Source organism: Panthera pardus, unplaced genomic scaffold (assembly GCF_024362965.1).
Source record: "Panthera pardus isolate Hobbes unplaced genomic scaffold, ASM2436296v1 HiC_scaffold_2, whole genome shotgun sequence".
Classification (NCBI taxonomy): domain Eukaryota; kingdom Metazoa; phylum Chordata; class Mammalia; order Carnivora; family Felidae; genus Panthera; species Panthera pardus.
In genome coordinates this window covers 146,479,958-146,498,243 of record NW_026526765.1, presented here as the reverse complement: position 1 = coordinate 146,498,243, position 18,286 = coordinate 146,479,958, and the positions used below count along the sequence as shown (strand labels likewise).

The 18,286-nt window shown below is 45.4% G+C and overlaps 1 protein-coding gene and 2 long non-coding RNA genes across 4 annotated transcripts; 2 read left to right on the top strand and 1 right to left on the bottom strand.

Annotated features, from left to right (window-relative positions):
• Nucleotides 1-139: 139 nt before the first annotated feature.
• On the bottom strand, nt 140-14,394 carry LOC128778338 (uncharacterized). Its single transcript, XR_008423929.1, has 3 exons — nt 13,975-14,394; nt 9,234-9,348; nt 140-642 (listed from the first exon to the last, which is right to left on the bottom strand). It is a non-coding gene; the product is annotated as an uncharacterized LOC128778338 (long non-coding RNA).
• Nucleotides 844-16,960, top strand: LOC128778340 (uncharacterized). Its single transcript, XR_008423932.1, has 2 exons — nt 844-892; nt 16,024-16,960. It is a non-coding gene; the product is annotated as an uncharacterized LOC128778340 (long non-coding RNA).
• LOC109261675 (transmembrane emp24 domain-containing protein 9-like) lies at nt 9,041-11,551 on the top strand. 2 transcript variants are annotated; one of them, XM_019440169.2, is made up of 5 exons: nt 9,041-9,300; nt 9,667-9,767; nt 10,096-10,221; nt 10,771-10,881; nt 11,061-11,551. In XM_019440169.2, exons 1-5 carry the CDS (start codon nt 9,171-9,173, stop codon nt 11,208-11,210), a joined length of 618 nt encoding a protein of 205 aa, XP_019295714.1. In that variant the 5' UTR covers nt 9,041-9,170; the 3' UTR covers nt 11,211-11,551. The 2 variants fall into 2 exon arrangements, with proteins under 2 accessions (XP_019295714.1, XP_019295713.1); XM_019440168.2 differs by having other exon boundaries at nt 9,042-9,300; nt 10,771-10,917.
• Nucleotides 16,961-18,286: the final 1,326 nt, after the last annotated feature.

The following is an 18,286-nucleotide window of genomic DNA, read 5'->3' as shown; positions in this document are numbered from 1 at the left end:
TTTATAAAATTTTTACAGATGCTCCAAGTAACGCAGTTTGGTTGCGGTCGCAGTGAATAACGAGCAGACACAGGATTGAAACCGAGGATCCCTGACTTTCCTCGGGATTGCATCCGACACTCTGGGCTTTCTTCTATTTTTAAAAACTAAAAAGTGACACAGTGCACCAACTTATCTTGGAAAAAAAAAAATTAAAGTACAAAAACAACAACAAAAAGCTGAGGTCTCATTTTACCACGTCTTTGCCACTTGAAACCCAACCATTGGTAAATCTGGTCTACCCTGGTCTGTATGGTCCCTGGTATACCCCCCCGCACTGTCATCAGTACCGGACATCATCCACGCGAGTGTTGCTGCCGGAGCACTGCCCTGATGACTTCTCTCCGAAGGTGGTTCGGTGCCCCAGGGGTCCGCTAGTAAAGGAGTATTGGGGGTCTTGGGCCAGGGTCGCCCCGTTTTGGAGGTCTCTGCGCGCAGTGTGAAATGAACAGAGGTCTGAGTCTGCCCTTCGTGTCCTTCCTGGGTTTGATCCATAGTCTAGTGTATTGTGGCAGCAGTTTATGACTGTGTGCCTCGTCAAGGTTTCGTAGAAGTTGGAGGTTTTCTCTCTACTTCGGCTTCTCTTTGTTATTTCGTTTGGCCCTGTGGAGGGAAGTTTAATGGCAATCTGTTGACATTTCCCCCTCATTGTAAGTCTTGATCTCCTTTTTCTTAACAGTAACAATATAATGTAATCTTTGCTCATACAGTACCTTATTTTTAAACCATTTCTCTGATGAAAGTGGTTAAGATTTCTTTTCCCCTACTATTTGCTCTTACATTTATTGCTGCAATAAATACTCTTGTTCATTTTCTAAAAGAGCATTACTATAGGACATAGTTTTTTGATGAAGTCACAAAATTGCCCTTTCAAACTTCATGTCAATTACAGTCTCACCAGCAGTGTGTCCTAATGCTTATTTTCCACACTCTGGTCTAATGTTCTCAACCTTTTTTTTTTTAATGTTTATTTATTTTGGAGAGAGAGAGAGATCATGAACAGGAGAGGGGCAGAGAGAGAAAGGGAGAGAGAATCCCAAAGAGGCTCCACACTGTCAGCCTCCAACGCAGGGCTCCAACCCACCAATTTATTAGGTCATGACCCGAGCCCAAATCAAGAATCAGACGCTAAGCTGACTGAGCCAGCCAGGTGCCCCTGGTTGTGTCTTTCTAAATGCTATTATAACTACATGCTATTAGTGTTGATGTAACCATCACACAGAATTAACAAATGATTACAGAATTGATGAACAATAACATTTTATAATAACAGTTTATAGTATTTGTAAAATTAAACTTTTTATGTTGAGATAACTATAGATTCACATGCAGTTGCAAGAAACAATGCAGAAAGATCCAGTGTACCAATTACCCAGTTTCCCCCATTGTAATATCTTGCCCAAGTATAATGCAATATCACAAACAAGACATTGACATTGATAGTCAAGACACAGAACTTTTCCATCACCATAGGGATCCCTCATGTTGTGTGTTAAAGCCACACTCACTTCCCTATTCTTTCATCCTTTCCTTTTTAAAAAAAAAAAAATGTTTATTTGTTTTTGAGAGAGGATGTGTGAGAGTGGGGTAGGGGCAGAGAGAGAGAGGGAGACAGAGGATCTGAAGTAGGTTCCTCACTAACAGCAGAGGGCCCTATGTGGGGCTTGAAATCACAAGGCATGAGATCATGACCTGAGCCAAAATCAGGAGTTGGACGCTCAACCAACAGAGCCACCCAGGTGCGCTCCTTGTTTTTTTAAATTTTTTTTATTTTTAAAATTTTTATTTTTGGGAGAGAGAGAGAGAGAGTGCGTGGAGGAGTAGAGAGGGAGACAGAGGATCTGAAGCAAGCTTTGCATTGACAGCAGAGAGCCTGATGTGGGGCTCAAACTGAAGAACTGTGAGATCATGACCTGAGCTGAAGTCAGCCACTTAACCAACTGAACCATCCAGGCACCTCTTTTTCACCGTCTCCTTAACTTCAGACAACTGATCTGTGTTCTTCATTTCTATAATTTTGTCATTTCAAGAATGTATAAATGGAATCATACAGTATATAACCTTTTACGATTGGCTTTTTTCACTTAGTTAATTCTCTGGAGATTTAAGCAGTTTATTGGTTGTATCAACAATTATAGCAAAAAAAGTAACTACTACATACGATGTGTATACATATAATTTGTTTGATATCAGTCACAGAAAAGGGTGAGAACAGAGCTAGCTGTTAAAAGGAGCAGAGAGTTTTTGGGTGTTACTGAAGGTAAACTGGTATAAATTCAAATTGGAATGTTTTAACTTTTAGGATATTAAATGTAACCCCCATGGTAACCACAAAGAAAATAGCTGTAAAATATACACAGAAGAATGTGGGAAAGAATTTACATGTTTAACTACTAATTTAGAGGAATTTAGGGACCCCTGGGTGGCTCAGTCGGTTAAGCAGCCAACTTCAGCTCAGGCCATGATCTCGCCGTCGGTGGGTTTGAGCCCCGCATCGGGCTTTGTGCTGACAGTTCAGAGCCTGGAGCCTGCTTCAGATTCTGTGTGTCTTTCTCTCCCTCTCTCTCTGCCCCTCCCCTGCTCATGCTCTCAAAAATAAATAAACATTTAAAAAATAAAAGCTTTATAGTTTTATACTTTATATTTAAATCTATATTCTATTTTGAGTTCATTTTTTTAATAAAGTGTGAGGTATAAGTCAAGTCTTGTGTGTGTGTGTGTGTGTGTCAAAGGATGGCAAATAACTATAGCATCACTTGTTGAAAAGGCTATCTTCAAGGGGTGCCTGGGTGGCTAAGTCTGACTTCGGCTCCGCTCATGATCTCATGGTTTGTGAATTCTAGCCCCTCATCAGGCTCTGTGCTGACAGCTCAGAGCCTGGAGCCTGCTTCAGATTCTATGTCTCCCTCTCTCTCTGCCCCTACCCAACTCACGCTCTGTCTCTGCTCTCAAAAATAAATGACCATTAAAAAAAAAAATAGAAAAGGCTATTTTCAAGAGAATGAGAAGCCAAGCCATAAATTGGGAGAAAATCTCTGTAAAGGATGTATATCAGAAATAATTGCTATCCAAAATATACAAAGAACAGACAAAGAACAACAAAATATACAAAGAACCCTTAAAACTCCACAGTAAGAAATGAATAACCCAATGAAGAAATGAGCAAGAGATCTGAACAAACTGTTCAGCAAAGAAGATCATACATGGCAAAAAAAGCATATGAAAACCTGGTTATGATCCTATGTCATTAGGGAAATGCAAATTGAAACAATGAGATACCACCAGGGACTTATTAGAATGATAAAAATCCAAACACCGACAACACCAAATGCTGGCAAGGTTATGGTGCAACAGGGACTCTTATTCATTGCTGGTGAGAATGCAAAATGTTACAGCCACTTTGGATGATAGTTTGATAGTTTCTTATAAGACTAAACATACTCTTACCATGTAATCCAGCAATAGGGCTCCTTGGTATTTACCCAAATAAATTGAGAAGTTATGTCCACACAAAATCTTGCATAAAGATATTTGTAGCAGCTTTATTTATACTTGCCCAAACTTGAAAGCAACCAAGATGTCCTTCAGTAAGTGAATGTACAAATAAAATGTGGTACATACAGATAATGGAATATTATTTAGTGCCAAAAAGAAATGGGCTATCAAGCCATGAAAAGACATGGAGAAACCTTACATGCATATTGCTAAGTGAAAGAAGCCAATCCAGGGGCGCCTGGGTGGCGCAGTCGGTTAAGCGTCCGACTTCAGCCAGGTCACGATCTCGCGGTCCGTGAGTTCGAGCCCCGCGTCAGGCTCTGGGCTGATGGCTCGGAGCCTGGAGCCTGTTTCCGATTCTGTGTCTCCCTCTCTCTGCCCCTCCCCCATTCATGCTCTGTCTCTCTCTGTCCCAAAAAGAAATAAAAAACGTTGAAAAAAAAATTAAAAAAAAAAAAAAAGAAAGAAGCCAATCCAAAAAACGTTGTTACTGTATGATTCCAACCATGCAACATTCTAGAAAAGGCAAAAGATCAGTGGTTGCCAGGAAGGGAGGAGGAGGGATGAATAGGCAGAGTGCAGAGTATTCTTAGGGCAATGAAACTATTCTATATGACATTATAATGGTAGATACATGTCCAAAACCATAGAATGTAAAACACCAAGATGGACTCCCAATGTAAACTAAGGACTTTGGGTGAAAATAATGTGTCAATGTAGGTTCATTGATTGTAACAAATGTACTACTTTGGTGCAGGATATATTCTAAAAGTTTTTATTTATTTTGAGAGGGGGGAGAGAGAGAGAGACAGAGAGAGAGAGAGAGAGAGAGAGAGAGAGAGCGCAAGCAGGGGAGGGTCAGAGAGAGAAAGGGAGAGAGAATCCCAAGAAGGATCCACACTGTCAGCACAGAGCCCAATGCAGGGCTTCATCCCACAAATTGTGGGATCGTGACCTGAGTCAAAATCAAGAGTTGGACGGTTAACCAACTGAGCCACACCAGTGCCCCTATAGTTTTGATTTTTTGACTAAGGCATACAATGTCTTGAAATCAGGTAGACTGATTTCTGCCACTTTATTCTTCTTCACGAATGTTTTAGTTATGCTAGTTCCTTTGCCTCTCCATGTAAATTTTAGAATAATATTGTCTATGTTTAAAAAAAAAAACAAACAAACTCCTGGGGCGCCTGGGTGGCTCAGTCAGTTGAGTGTCCGACTTCAGCTCAGGTCATGATCTTGTGGTCTGTGGGTTCAAGCCCCACATCGGGCTCTGTGCTGACAGCACAGAGCCTGGAGCATGCTTCAGATTCTGTCTCCTTCTCTCTCTCTGTCCCTCCCCTGCTCATGCTCTGTCTTTCTCTCTGTCAAAAATAAATTGAAAAAATTAAAATAAAACAAAACTCCTGGTGGGACTTTGACATGAATTGTGTTAAACTTGGGTAATAGTTTGGAAAGAATTGCCATATTTACTATGTTGAGTGTTCTGATCTATGAACACAGTATGTCTCTGGATTTATTTGGTCTTCTTTGAGTTTTTCTTCATCAGAATTTTGTAATTTTCAGCAAACAGATTTTATGCGTATTTTGTTAAGTAATTCATTTTCTATGAACTGACTGTAAATCATATTGTGTTTTTAATTTTGGTTTCCTTATATTTGTTAGTATGTAGACATGTGATTGATTTGTACATGTTGCTCTTATGTTATACAAACTTGCTGAATTCATTTATTAGTTCTAGGAAATCTATGGATTTCTTAGACTTTTCTAAATATATAATCATGTCATCTACAAATAGGGACAGGTTTATTTCTTCCTTTCCCATCCGCATGCCTTTTTTTTTTTTTTTTAGCCTTCTTACAGTTACTAGATCTTCTGATACAATGTTAAATAAGAGTGGTGAGAGGGATACCTGGGTGGCTCAGTCGGTTAAGAATCTGACTCTTGATTTTGGCTCAGGTCATGATCTCACAGTTCGTGGGATCGAGCCCCACATCAGGGTCTGAGCTGACAATATGGAGCCTACTTGGGATTCTCTCTGTCCCTCTCCCCTCTCTCAAAATACATAAAATAAAATTTTAAAAAGTTTTTTTTATTATGAATTATATCAAATCTACCAGTGTTTGAGTGGAAATTAAGTCTTTATGTAGTTTTATATGCTGTAATATGTCTTCAAATAAATCTCTCCTATTAAAAAAAACCCATCAAATTCTGAGGTCTTGGGTGAACCACAGATGGGGCGAGTAGATGTAGCACCCCAGTGTCTTCTTTTAATCTTGCAAATGGCACCCAGGTTCAGTGGTCTTGGCAGCAATTGTGGAACGAGCTTTTTGTCAAGTGGGAGGATTGCAGACTGGTGGGTTCACTGCTCTTATGTTCCTAGCCTCGTCATCGATCAGAAATAGGTTGCTCTATTTTTAACAAAACACTTTTACTCCTTGGGCAGTCATATTCCCCCTTCTTAATGTCTGGATTTGGGGCTTTAAAATCTCACTGGTGCACTATCTCCTTACATGTATTTTGATGCAAGCATTTTCCACTTTTTACTCTTTGGGGGATTTCTGTGAGTAGTCTGATCAATGGACCACTTCCACGCAAGACTGGTTACTCATAGTGGAGTGTGGGGGCTGCCACTGGTCCATCCATGTTTGTTACAGGTCTGCAATGATTTAAGTACAGAAATTGAGTTTTTAGAACCTTTTACAGAAGTTTAACATTGATGTGATATCCAAGCACATGATTAGTTTCATTTTTAATTGTATTTTATAAGAGTATTGGCTTGTGAGGGATTGCAAATTTTATTGGAAACAAAACAAAGCCAATACTTTACTCCAGGTGGTGGTAGTGCTGTTCAGAGAACAATCAGGACCAAGGACAGCACCCCTGTCTCCCAAACCTGAGTCCTCACTTTTCTGCCTTTGCTCCCAGCTGTAGCTACATTCCCTGGTAGACAACTAGTTCCCAAATCAACAGATGCTTTTCAGCTCTTGTTTATTTGGCCTTTATAAAGCGTGACTGTTATTAACATCTGAATCTGTCATTTTTGTTTAATAGTCATTCCAAATGAGGAAGTAAGAAACACTCTCCTAGGATTGTCAATGAGCCACACCATTAAAATGAAGGGACAATTCCGGTAACTAAAATATATTATCAGTCTTAAAACACTGTATTGTAATTGCTCATTTTCTTTCAGTGGGCTCTTAGATGGCAGATGACAGGTCTAATTCATTTTCATGTCCAACACGTGTCATAACACCTGGACCAGAGTTCGTGTCAGCAAATGCCTGCCACTTATCAACTGGGTGATCTTGGGCAAGTTTTTACTCAACTTTGCAGCTGTTTCCCTCTCTAGCTATTAAACTGGAATAGCATTAGAGCCTGCCTAACAATTTTTAAAAGATTAGTTCACTTAGTGAACTTAAAAAGTGATTACAGGGACACCGGGGTGGCTTAGTCCGACTTCGGCTCAGGTCATGATCTCATGGTTCATGAAGTTTGAACCCCACATCGGGCTCACTGTTGTAAGCCTGTCAGTGCAGAGCCTGTTTCTGACCCTCTGTCCCCCTTTCGCTGCCCCTTCCCCACTTGTGCTCTCTCAAAAATAAATAAAACATAAAAGGAATCAATTAAAAAAAAAGTGATTACAATAGTGCCTGGCATTAAAGAACAAAAAAGATGATCATCAGGGTGCCTGGCTAGCTCCAGTTGGGAGAGCATGTGACTTTTGATCTCAGGGTTGTGAGTTCTAGCCCCATGTTGGGTGTAGACATTACTTAAATAAATAAAATCTTATTTAAAGGGGCACCTAGATGGCTCAGTTGGTTAAGTGTCTGACTTAATTTCTGCTCAGGTCACGATCTCACAGTCATGAGATCAAGCCCCATGTTGGGCTCTGTGCTGGGTGTGGAGCCTGCTTAAGATTCTCTGTCTCTCTTTCTCCCTCCCCTGCTCAAACGTGCTCTCTCTCCCTCTCAAAACAACTTATTTTTTTAAAAAAATTCTTTTGGGGTGCCTGGGTAGCTCAGTCGGTTGAGTGTCAGACTTTGGCTCAGGTCATGATCTCATGGTTCATGGGTTCCAGCCCCGTGTCGGGCTCTGTACTGACAGCTCAGGGCCTGGAGCCTGCTTTGAATTCTGTGTCTCCCTCTCTCTCTCTGCTCCTCCCCTGCTCACACTGTCTCTCTCTCAAAAATAAATAAAGATTAAAAAATTTTTAAAAATTTATTTTAATGTTTATTTACTTTTGAGAGAGAGAGAGAGCGAGAGCGAGCTGAAGAGAGGCAGAAAGAGAGGGAGACAAAGAATCCGAAGCAGGCTCCAGACTCTGAGCTGACAGCACAAAGCATGACGCGGTGCTTGAACTCATGAACCACGAGACCATGACCTGAGCCGAAGTCAAACACTTAACCTATTGAGACACCCAGGTGCCCCTCTCAAAAAAAAAAAAAAACTTATTAAAAAAAATCATCATCATCACCACCACCACCACCACACGTTGCAGAATAAACTAATGAGCATCTCTTAGCACCACAGGCACTAGGTGGTGGAAGACTTCATCCCACTACCTGGGTTGAACTACATCTTTCTACTGACATGTTTGGGTCTACACTATTCTCACAGGGCATTGTAGGCTTTGGAATTCTCTAGATTTGTTTTTTCTCCGCTCCCATTTTGTCATGTTGGCTCCACTCTCCCACCCCTTTCGGTTGTGTACTGCTATCCTTTTCCAGTGGCTTTCCTGCTATCTTCTCTCCCCTCCAGGCTCACCCACAACCTCTTCCTGGTTCCTAGTGCAGACGGAAGTACACTGGATGAAGGGCTCCCCTATTATGTGGGCCTGGCACCTCCTGTGCCCTTAGATTCGGCCCAATTACCTTCACCCTCAAAGTTCCTGTAACTTTTCTTCCCCTAGTTCCTTAACTGGCCTACTGGCTGCTAGGCAATCCTAGGCCCCCCTGCCTAAATTGTTCTTGTCTCTCGCTGCTCAGGGAGATCTTAATCATCCTTCAAGGCTTGAGTCAAATCTACTGCTTCCACGAAAGCCGCGACATTTCCCTCTCCCTTTCCTGAATTGCTGCTTCAGCCTCTAAACCCCACAGGGCTTCTCTTCTCATTCCATGTCACCATGTCACCCCTCTCCCCTAATCAACCCTAAACTCTTCTAGGTGGAAGCCCAGGTCATAAACGTCCCGTTATCCCCATCCTTTCAGCACACATCTGGGGTGGCTGCGCCGCATGTTGCAGAGGGCAACCCCCCGCCCCTGAAGCTATTACCCTAATCGGCAAGATGGGCTAACAGCAGCTACGCCTCCCCGGGTTTCTGCGTGGATTAAGAGATGCCCGGTGGCGGAAAGCGCTCCAGAGCTTTCCTCCAGGTTGTTGGGGGCGGGGGGGGGGGGGGGGGGGGGGGCGGTGTCTCGCTTGGCCCCTCAGCAGCGTGGGTCGGCGGGAACGCGCCGGGGGCGGGGCCACGCGAGGGCTCCCGGGAGTTGTAGTCCGTACGCGAGTTTAGAGTCTCCGCAGGCTCCGCGCGGAGACCGGAGGACTCGCCCGGGAAGGTGGCGGGGGCCTGCGGGGCGCGAGGAGCTGGGCCCCGGGCTGGCCCCGGGAGGGGATGGGGCACAGCGCGGGCAACCGGTATGGCCCTGCCGCTGCTGCTGGGGCAGCTGCTGGCGCTGATGGGCCCCGGGGACGCGTTCTACCTCGAGGTCCGCGAGCTGGAGGAGAAGTGCTTCATCCAGGAGATCCCCGATGGTACCGTGGTCATAGGTGCGCGTCTCGGCCAGTCCTGGCCTTGCCCTCCCTGCACCTAGAGTCCTGAGAGGGGAGGGAAATGGGTGGCACCAGCTCAGTCCCATATCTTCCCTCCCCTGCCGGGGGTAGGGCTCAGAGGGATGGGTGGACAGCAGTCTGGCCAAGGCATCCTTTCTCTTGCCTGTGCCGGGGATGGGGGCGCCTAGGAGGCTAGTCTGAACCAGACTGGAATGATGGCAGAGAAGTGGGGCTGGAGAAGGGAGGAGAGGCCGAGGGCCGTGGTCGGTCTCCTCAGACTCAAGATCTTCCTGTTCCTCCCCTGACCACTGGGACTCCATCATGGGTATGGATGGGATTGCACCTCCGTTGCCTCTCCATTAGGTAACTACAAGACGGAGCTATACGACCCTGCTATGGAAAAGTACCAGCCCTCCCCTCAGTGGATCAATTTATTCGTGTTTGTGAAGGACCCGGAGAACAAGGTGAGGCAGGCCTTTACTCCTTGCAGCCTTCCACCGGGCCCCCACCCCCAGGCCCCCAGAGTCAATGTGTAGCCTTCTCTAGTCCTTCATTTCTCACAGAAGGATGTCTTCTCACAGGCAGGATAGCTTAAGGAGGGCCATGCTCTTTGCAAACTGTACTCTGTATTGGCAATGCTGGGATCTGAGAATTTCTGGCCAAACTGATGTCATTTCTTTCACACTGTCCCATCTGGCCTGTGGGGGTGTAGACCTGGGATACCCCCACAATTCTCCTGGAAGCAAGTGTATGGCTAACATCTCTGTGCTCACTGGAGGCTGCTTCCTCTAGAACCTTCTGGCCCGTCAGTACGGCCCTCAGGGCAGCTTCACCTTCACCTCCCAGTCTCCAGGAGAGCACCAGATCTGCCTCCACCTTGAGTCTATCCGGTTCGCCCTCTTCTATGATGGCAAGCTGGTGAGTGTGGCAGGTGGGAGGTCCACCGTCCCCAGGGACTCAATTTCTCTGCCTCTAGAGTGAGAAGGGTGCAGTGGGTGGTGCCTGTTGAGTAGGGCTGGGACTCTACATGAAGTGAGCACATGGGGAACAGATCTTGAGGATAAAAGGAGACCTTGGGAGGGAGTTACCGTGACTTAAAATCCTCCCTCGGCTCCCTGACCCATCCCTAGGATACATACTGAGCTTCACCATGTGAAATTCAGAGCTGTTCTGCTGATTGCTGCAGGCCTCTCCATTGTCATCTCCCAATACAGGACTTTTAGTAAACTGCCTCAGAGTCTTACCTCTGTTTCCTTTGCACATGTTGTCCCTATCCTTGGTGTTTTGAATATACAACTCCACACAAGCCGAGTCCTGATCTGGTGTTTGGACGCCCAGAGCAAGGCCAGTCAACAAGTTGGTGTGTGAGGAACAGTGTCAGGCCCAGGCTGGGATGCAGAAGCTAGATTTCCAGCAGGTCCATGGAGCTAAGCTCCCTGACTCCCACTCTTGGCTCCCCCGTTCCAGGCCATTCACTTGGATATGCAGTTGGGTGAACGCACCAACGATTACGCGGAGTTTGCAGCCAAGGACAAGCTGACCCAGCTGCATCTGCGTGTCCAGCAGCTTGTGGAGCAGGTGGAGTTGATCCAGAAGGAGCAGGAATACCAGAGGGTGAGGGGCTGGGTTGGGCTGGCACAGTTGGGACGGGGGATGTGTCACCTCCTGGGAAGGGAAGCTTCCCGCTCTTCCCCCAGAGTGGGTGGGGGTGCAATTCAGTTCCGGACACGTATCTACTCCCTTCTCCCCTCCCACAGTGGCGAGAGGAGCGCTTCCGGCAGACCAGCGAGAGCACCAACCAGCGGGTGCTGTGGTGGTCCATTCTGCAGACCTTCATCCTCGTGGCCACAGGTGTCTGGCAGATGCAGCACCTCAAGAGTTTCTTTAAAGCCAAGAAGCTGGTGTAGGTGGGCCCCAGAAACCCAGCCCCAACTCATTCCCCTTCTGTTCACTGATGGGAAGTGGCCTGGCTTGGTCTATTTCCTGGTTCCCAACCCCCCAACCCTGCAGGGCTTCCTTGCTTACTGGCAGGGGGACAGAGGACTTCTTTGAACTGGTTTCTCAGCCAGCACTTGGGAAAGGATGGGTTTCCCACTAAACACTTGGTCGGGGAGCTGAAGGATTCTGTGTGGCTCTGTGCTGCTGAGGAGGGTGACGGTGCCCCCATCCCCAGGCTAAACCAGATGGATGAACTATCCCAAGATGGAGAATTAAGAGTGAATTACAAACTGCAGACTCTCTGACCTAAGCATTTATTGCCTCCTACTCTGCAATTCATTCCAGTGTTTTGTTTCTAACCAGATATTGACAGGTATGTGAGGCCCCACATGTACTGGTGGGTGCTGATCCCAAAATGGATGGGGTGAAGGAAGCTTGTACTCCAAAAGCCTTAGCAACTTGTGAAGTCCTTTCCAGAAAAGTCCAATTTGGGTCCATCTTATGGGTAACCTGAGTGCTTGTGCGGATCCTCTGTCTCTTTCTGGGGTTGGGTCAAGTTCATGTGCTATTCTAGCCGCTCGGACTGCTGGGTTCTTCCAGGAGGTCAAGTGGGCACCTCTGTCTTCCTACTATTTTCTGCCAATCTGTGTCTCTCTTTGTGATGTCACTGGTTGATTTTTTTCAGGAGATTCTTTTTCTCTTTTCTTTCCTTCTTCCCCCTCCTTCCCTCCTTCCTTTCTCTCTTTGTTCCTTTTTCTTTCTTCCTCTTTCTTCCCTCCTTACTTCCTCTTTCCCTCCCTCTCTCTTCCTTCCTTTCTTTTTCTTAAACAAGATTCGAAGTAATTGTTTCCATTATATTCAGCATTCCTGTGGCTCAGCCTTCACATGCGCACACAAGTATAGATAACCAGGCATCTATGTACCCACTGCATCTGCCTGATCTAGCCCACATTTTACCAAGCCCTCTGCTGGTTGCTCTGTTGGAATATAGTCAGCGCTCATATGAATCTGATGTTTTCTGTCATAAGGAAGCTCACTCATCAAGAAAATCAAGTCCAAATCATCAAGGCCAAGGGAGACTCCCCATTAGGAGGGGGAAGTTGTGACAAACCCTGCTCTTGGCCCCTGGGACAGACACAACCTCCCCTAAGATACTCTTGAGGGACACTGCAAGCCTTGGAGATGTTGCTCATTTGTGGGTGTGGTCATGACTGGCCTCTGGAAAGTATGAATGGACTGAACTGAAGGCTGAGGGAAACCACTAGAGAGTAACCAGAGTATGTGATCATAGGGTCCATTACCCTTACTTGAAGCTGGTGCATATGTGTGTGTGGGGGGAGGGGGGGTGCTCTGCTGTCTGCCACAGGAGAAGCAGAGTGATCCAGAAAGGCACACTCTTGCACACGGAGCCTCTGGTCTGACACCAAATGAGGCAGGGCTTGAACAACAGCTAAGGGTGATGCATGCTTCTGAGAAGAAGGCTGTGCACTAAGATTGACATGATTGGAACTCTAGCCTAGTCTAGATGGTCAGGAAATGCTGCTTTTTAGAATTGCATTCATGATTAGGAGTTAGCTGGAAGAAGTGTGTTCTGGCCAGAGGGAATAGCACCTACAGAAGCCCTAAGGCAAAAAAGAATATGGCAATTTGGGGAAACTGAAAGGAGGCCACTATATCATAATCCCGACTCTAAGAGAGACCACAGGACAGATATGGTGTTTGCTGGGGGTATGGGAGGTGAAAGTGAACCTGCCTTCAGCCATACTGCCCCACCAACATGACCTAGAGAGAAGGGGCTTCAGCGAGTGTTACAAGGAGGATGGGCCTGGAAGGAAACAGGGCTTAAGGCTCTCACTGCCTCCAAAGTTAGCAAACAGAGCCTTAGGCACTCCACAACACTAAAAGGAAGGTCCAGAGATGCTCAGCAGCAGTTGCCGAAAACTTATCTGACAGGGCGCCTCGGTGGCTCAGATGATTGAGCAGAGGATTCTTGATTTCCGCTCAGGTCATAATCCCAGGGTCATGGGATCGAGCCCTGACACAGGCTCAACGTTGAGCATGGAGCCTGCTTAAGATTCTCTCTCTGTGCTCCTCTCCCCCTCTCTTGCAGGGACACACTCTCTAAAAAAAAAGAAAAGAAAAGCTTATCTAGCAAGGGAGAAGAGTCTGAGAAGAGGCTGAGATGTGACTGCTTCTGGGAAGGGCTTTCCTTCATTCAGAGCTCCTGCTCTTTCAACTCTTTTGGGGTGACTCCATTGTTAAATGAAAGGGGACAACTAAAGATTTGTTTTCCTTTGTTTTAATATCCTTATCTGGCGAAACTAACAGTTGCTTCTTCGTTTTGGAAAGCACTCTGTCCTGTGAAACCTTAAAGTCTGGATGCCACAGCGTCAGAGTTGACAAAATTCTTTGACTGCCAGCACCACAATTAAGGCACCAACCACACCTGTAAGATAGGTGAGTTTCCGTTTCACAGACCAGGAAACCGGCTCAGGGAAGCTCAGTGACTTGGCAGAGTCACGCAGCAGTCGGTAAGAGGTTGAGAAGAGCCTCTAGCACTGCAGCAGCCCAAGCTTGGCTTAGAGCGCAAAGCCGGGCGTGATCTTCTCACAACACCCAACTGTCTTCAGCAATTCAGCAGATGCGGCAACTAGGAGGGGAAGTACTAGCACCTGCCTGGTCTGGCGTCTAAGCGCAGGGCGGAGGGCTCCGCGGGCTTTGGGGTCGGCTCACCTTGTCCTCTGGGTCCTTCACCTCCACGAACATGCCGAGCCCGGGGGTGGCCGGCTGGTACTCCTCCGCTGCTTGTCATACATTTGCGTCCGGTAGTTTCCTGGAGGTCAGATGAGCGCGAGGTGGCATGGAGTCGGCCCACGCCAGGACGCGGCGAGACCGGCTGCTCCCGGCTCTGGAAGAGCTGACTCTCCCTACCCCAAGGTCTTGTTTCAAACTCTCCCCCTCCGCCCTCACCTATAATTATGGTCTCGTCCGGAATCTCTTCAATAAAGCTCTTTGTGGTCTCCCCGATATGGAAGTCAAGCCCGCCTTCACTGGGCGCAAAACACCCTTCCCACTCGCACTTGGCATCCACCCTACTCTTGTCTCGGCAGCCGCTGCAGGCGGCGCGTGGTAACCTTGACGCCGCCGCGGGACATGCCGGGATAGCGAGTTCGACCAGCTGGACTACAAGTCCCGAGATGCCCCGCGGGCTCTGCCGGGCATTACCAGAATAGGGAGCTGCTACTGCCTGGAGTCGAATTGGCGCTCTTGAATTGAAACCTTTGCGTGGATCTTCTTGGTGATCCGGCAAGTGGTAGCGATTCTCAGCTTTTTACAGATGCTGCAAGTATCTGCAGTATGTTTGTGGTCGCAGTGAATCATGAGCTCATACAGGATTGAAACCGAGGATCCCTGACTTTCCTCCGCATTGCAAGAGTGCACGAATTTATCTTTGAAAAAAAAAAAAATTAAAAAGAGGGGGGCACCTGGGTGGTTCAGTCCTTTAAGCATCCGACTCTTGATCTCGGCTCAGGTCATGATCTCACGGTTTGTGGATTTGAGCCCCATGTCAGGCTTTACGCTGACAGCGCAGAGCCTGCTTGGGATTCCCTCTCTCCCTCGCCTGCTTGTTCTCTCTCTGTCTCTCTCTCAAAATAAATAAACCTAAAACAAAACAAAACAAACAAAGCCTGGGAGACTCTCTTTACCATTTCCTTGCCTCCCAAACCCATCCACTCCTAAATCTCATCTACTCAGGTCTGTATCGCTCCAGGAACCAGCACCCCCTTCCCAACCAGGTAAAGGAGTATTAATGGGGGTCTTGGGGCAGAGTCACCCCGTTTTGGAGAGCTCTGTGCTCAGTGTGAGATCAGCAGAGGTCTGAATACCCTGGATTTACTGTCCTTCCTGGATTTTATACAAATTCTACCGTATTTTGGCAGGTCTTGGAGTTAGCAGTTTATGATTGTGCCATGTCAAGGTTTCACAGAAATCATAGGTGTTCTCTCTAATTTACATCCTCTTTGGTGTTTTGTTTGGCCCTAAGAAGAAAATTTGATGAGAATGTGTTGACATTTCCCCCTCATTGGAAGTCTTTACTCATTTTTCTTTTTTCTTTCTTTCTTTCTTTCTTTCTTTCTTTCTTTCTTTCTTTCTTCTTATTTATTTATTTTGGAGGGAGGGAGGGAGAGAGAGAGAGAGAGAGAGAGAGAGAGAGAGAGAGAGAGAGAATCACAGGCAGGATCCCCATTGTCACTGCAGAGCCCGATATGGGGCTGCATCTCAGGAACTGTGAGTTCATGACTTGAGCTGAAATCAAGAATTAGATGCTTAAGTGACTGAGCTACCCAGAGGCCCCACCATTTTTCTTAACAGTAACAATATAACATAATCGTGGTTCATACAGTACCTTATTTTTTTAACCATTCCTCTGATGAAGTGGTTAAATTTTCTTCCCCCCTAATTATTTGCTCTTTTGTATTGCTGAAATAAAAATTCATGTTCATTTTCTAAAAAAGCATTACTGTAGGACATAGTTTTTTTTTTTTTAATTTTTTTTTCAACATTTTTTATTTATTTTTGGGACAGAGAGAGACAGAGCATGAACGGGGGAGGGGCAGAGAGAGAGGGAGACACAGAATCGGAAACAGGCTCCAGGCTCCGAGCCATCAGCCCAGAGCCTGACGCGGGGCTCGAACTCACGGACCGCGAGATCGTGACCTGGCTGAAGTCGGACACTTAACCGACTGCGCCACCCAGGCGCCCCCATAGTTTTTTGATAAGAGATCACAAAATTGTCCTTTCAAACTTTGTGCCAATTTACAGTCTCACCAACAGTGTGTCCTGGTGCTTATTCTCCACCCTCTGGTCAAACATCTTCAAGCTTTTTAATCTTTGCAAAATCAGTGGATGAAAAGTTGTATTTCCCTTTATTTACCACTTATTTCCTTTCCTTCCCACCCTTTTAATTTTTTTCTTTTTTGTTTATTTATTTATTTTTGAGAGAGAGCACACACAGATGGGCAGAGAGAGAGAGAGAGAGGGAGACATAGAATCTGAAGCAGACTCCAGGCTCTAAGCTGTCAGCACAGAGCCTGACGCGGTGCACCAACCCATGAACCGTGGTATCATGACCTGAGCCGAAGTTGGCTGCTTAGCCAACTGAGCCACCTCGGCTCCCTCCCGTCCTTTTAATCTTTGTTTCCTCAGATACTGAGTATGTCTTATTGGTCATTTGATTTCTTCTGTGAATTGCTGATTGTGTTTTTCTTGGTGTCATTACAACTACATGCTATTAGTGTTGATGTAACCATCGTTCAGAATTAACAAATGATTGCAGAGTTACTAAATGATAATATTTTATAAGAGCTTATAGTATTTGTAAAATTAAACTTTTTATGTTGAGATAACTATAGATTCACAAGAAACAACACAGTTGCAAGAAATAACACAGAGAGATCCAGTGTACCAATTACCCAGTTTCCCCCATTGTAAATCTTGCCCAAGTATAATGCAATATCACAAACAAGACATTGACATTGATACAGTCAAGACACAGAACATTTCCATCACCACAGGAATATAATATTGACCTATTGTAGCCTACCTTCCTACTCCTTTACCCCATCTTTAACCCCAGACAACAACGAGTCTATGTTCTACATTTCTATGATTTTGTCATTTCAAGGATGTTCTATAAATGGAATCTTACAGTATGCAACCTTTTGAGATTGGTCTTTTCCACTAAGCATAACTCTCTTGAGATTTATTCAGTTTATTGCATGTTTCAACAGCTTCTTTTTATAAGAAAAGTAACCATTACACACAATGAATAAAGTTATAATTCTGTGATATCCACAACGGATAGGTAAGAACAGAGCTGTTACAAGAGCAGAGTTTTTGTGTGTTACTGAAGGTAAACTGGTATAAATTCAAATCCGAGTGAGATAACTTTAGGATGTTAAATGTCATCTCGGTGGTAATCACAAAGAAAATAGCCATAGGATATACACAAAAGGAATTGAGAAAGGAATTTAAATGATTCACTACTAAAAAATTAACTAAATGCAAAGAAGACAGTAAATGTAGGAAGTGGGGGACAGAAAAAGCTATAAGGCAAATAGAAAACAAAATAGCAAACAGCAGAAAGAAGTCCCTCCTTATCAGCATTTACTTTAAATTTTTTTGAGAAGCTGGGGGAGGGCAGAGGGAGAGGGAGTGAGAGAATCTCAAGCAGGCTCCACGCTCAGTGCAGAGCCCAATGCAGGGCTCGATCTCATAGCCATGAGATCATGACTTGAGCTAAAATCAAGAGTTGGACACTTAGCTGACTGAGCTACCCAGGCATCCCTGTATCAGTAATTACTCAAAAATTTCTTTAACGTTTATTTATTTTTGAGAGACAGAAATAGAGTGCCAGCGGGGGAAGGGCAGAGGGAGAGGGAGACACAGAATCCGAAGCAGGCTCCAGGCTCCAAGCTGTCAGCACAGAGCTGGATGGGCTCGAACCCACAAACTGTGACATTGTGACCTGAGCCAAAGTCGGATGCTTAACCGACTGGCTACCCAGGCACCCCTCAGTAATTATTTTAAATGTAGATGCATTAGGGGCATCTGGATGGCTCAGTCAGTTGAGCTTCCGACTTCGGCTCAGGTCATGGTCCCGCAGTTCATGAGTTTGAGCCCTGCATAGGGCTCTGTGCTAACAAACAGCTCAGAGCCTGGAGCATGCTTTGAATTCTGTGTGTGTGTCTCTCTCCCCCTCCCCTGCTCATGATCTGCCTCTCTCTGTCTCTCAAAAATAAATAAATGTTAAAAAAAAGTTAAATGTAGGTGCATTAAATTCTTTAATCAAAAGACAAAGGTTGGGAAAATGGATAAAATCATGACCCAACTATATTCTGTCTATAAGACACTCACTTTAGACCCAGAGACAAAAATAGGTTTGAAAGTGCAAGAATAGAAAAACCTATTCCACATAAACAGTTACCAGAATAGAGCAGGGAGACTATACTAGTATCAGACAAAATAGACTTTAAATCAAAAA

Excerpts from the sequence above, each read along its gene's own strand:
- LOC109261675 (XM_019440168.2), top strand. The coding sequence starts at position 9,171 with ATGGCCCTGCCGCTGCTGCTGGGGCAGCTGCTGGCGCTGATGGGCCCC. Across the intron at positions 10,222-10,770 it reads TCTTCTATGATGGCAAGCTG|GCCATTCACTTGGATATGCA; the intron begins GTGAGTGTGGCA and ends CCCCCGTTCCAG. Across the intron at positions 10,918-11,060 it reads AGGAGCAGGAATACCAGAGG|TGGCGAGAGGAGCGCTTCCG; the intron begins GTGAGGGGCTGG and ends CCCCTCCCACAG.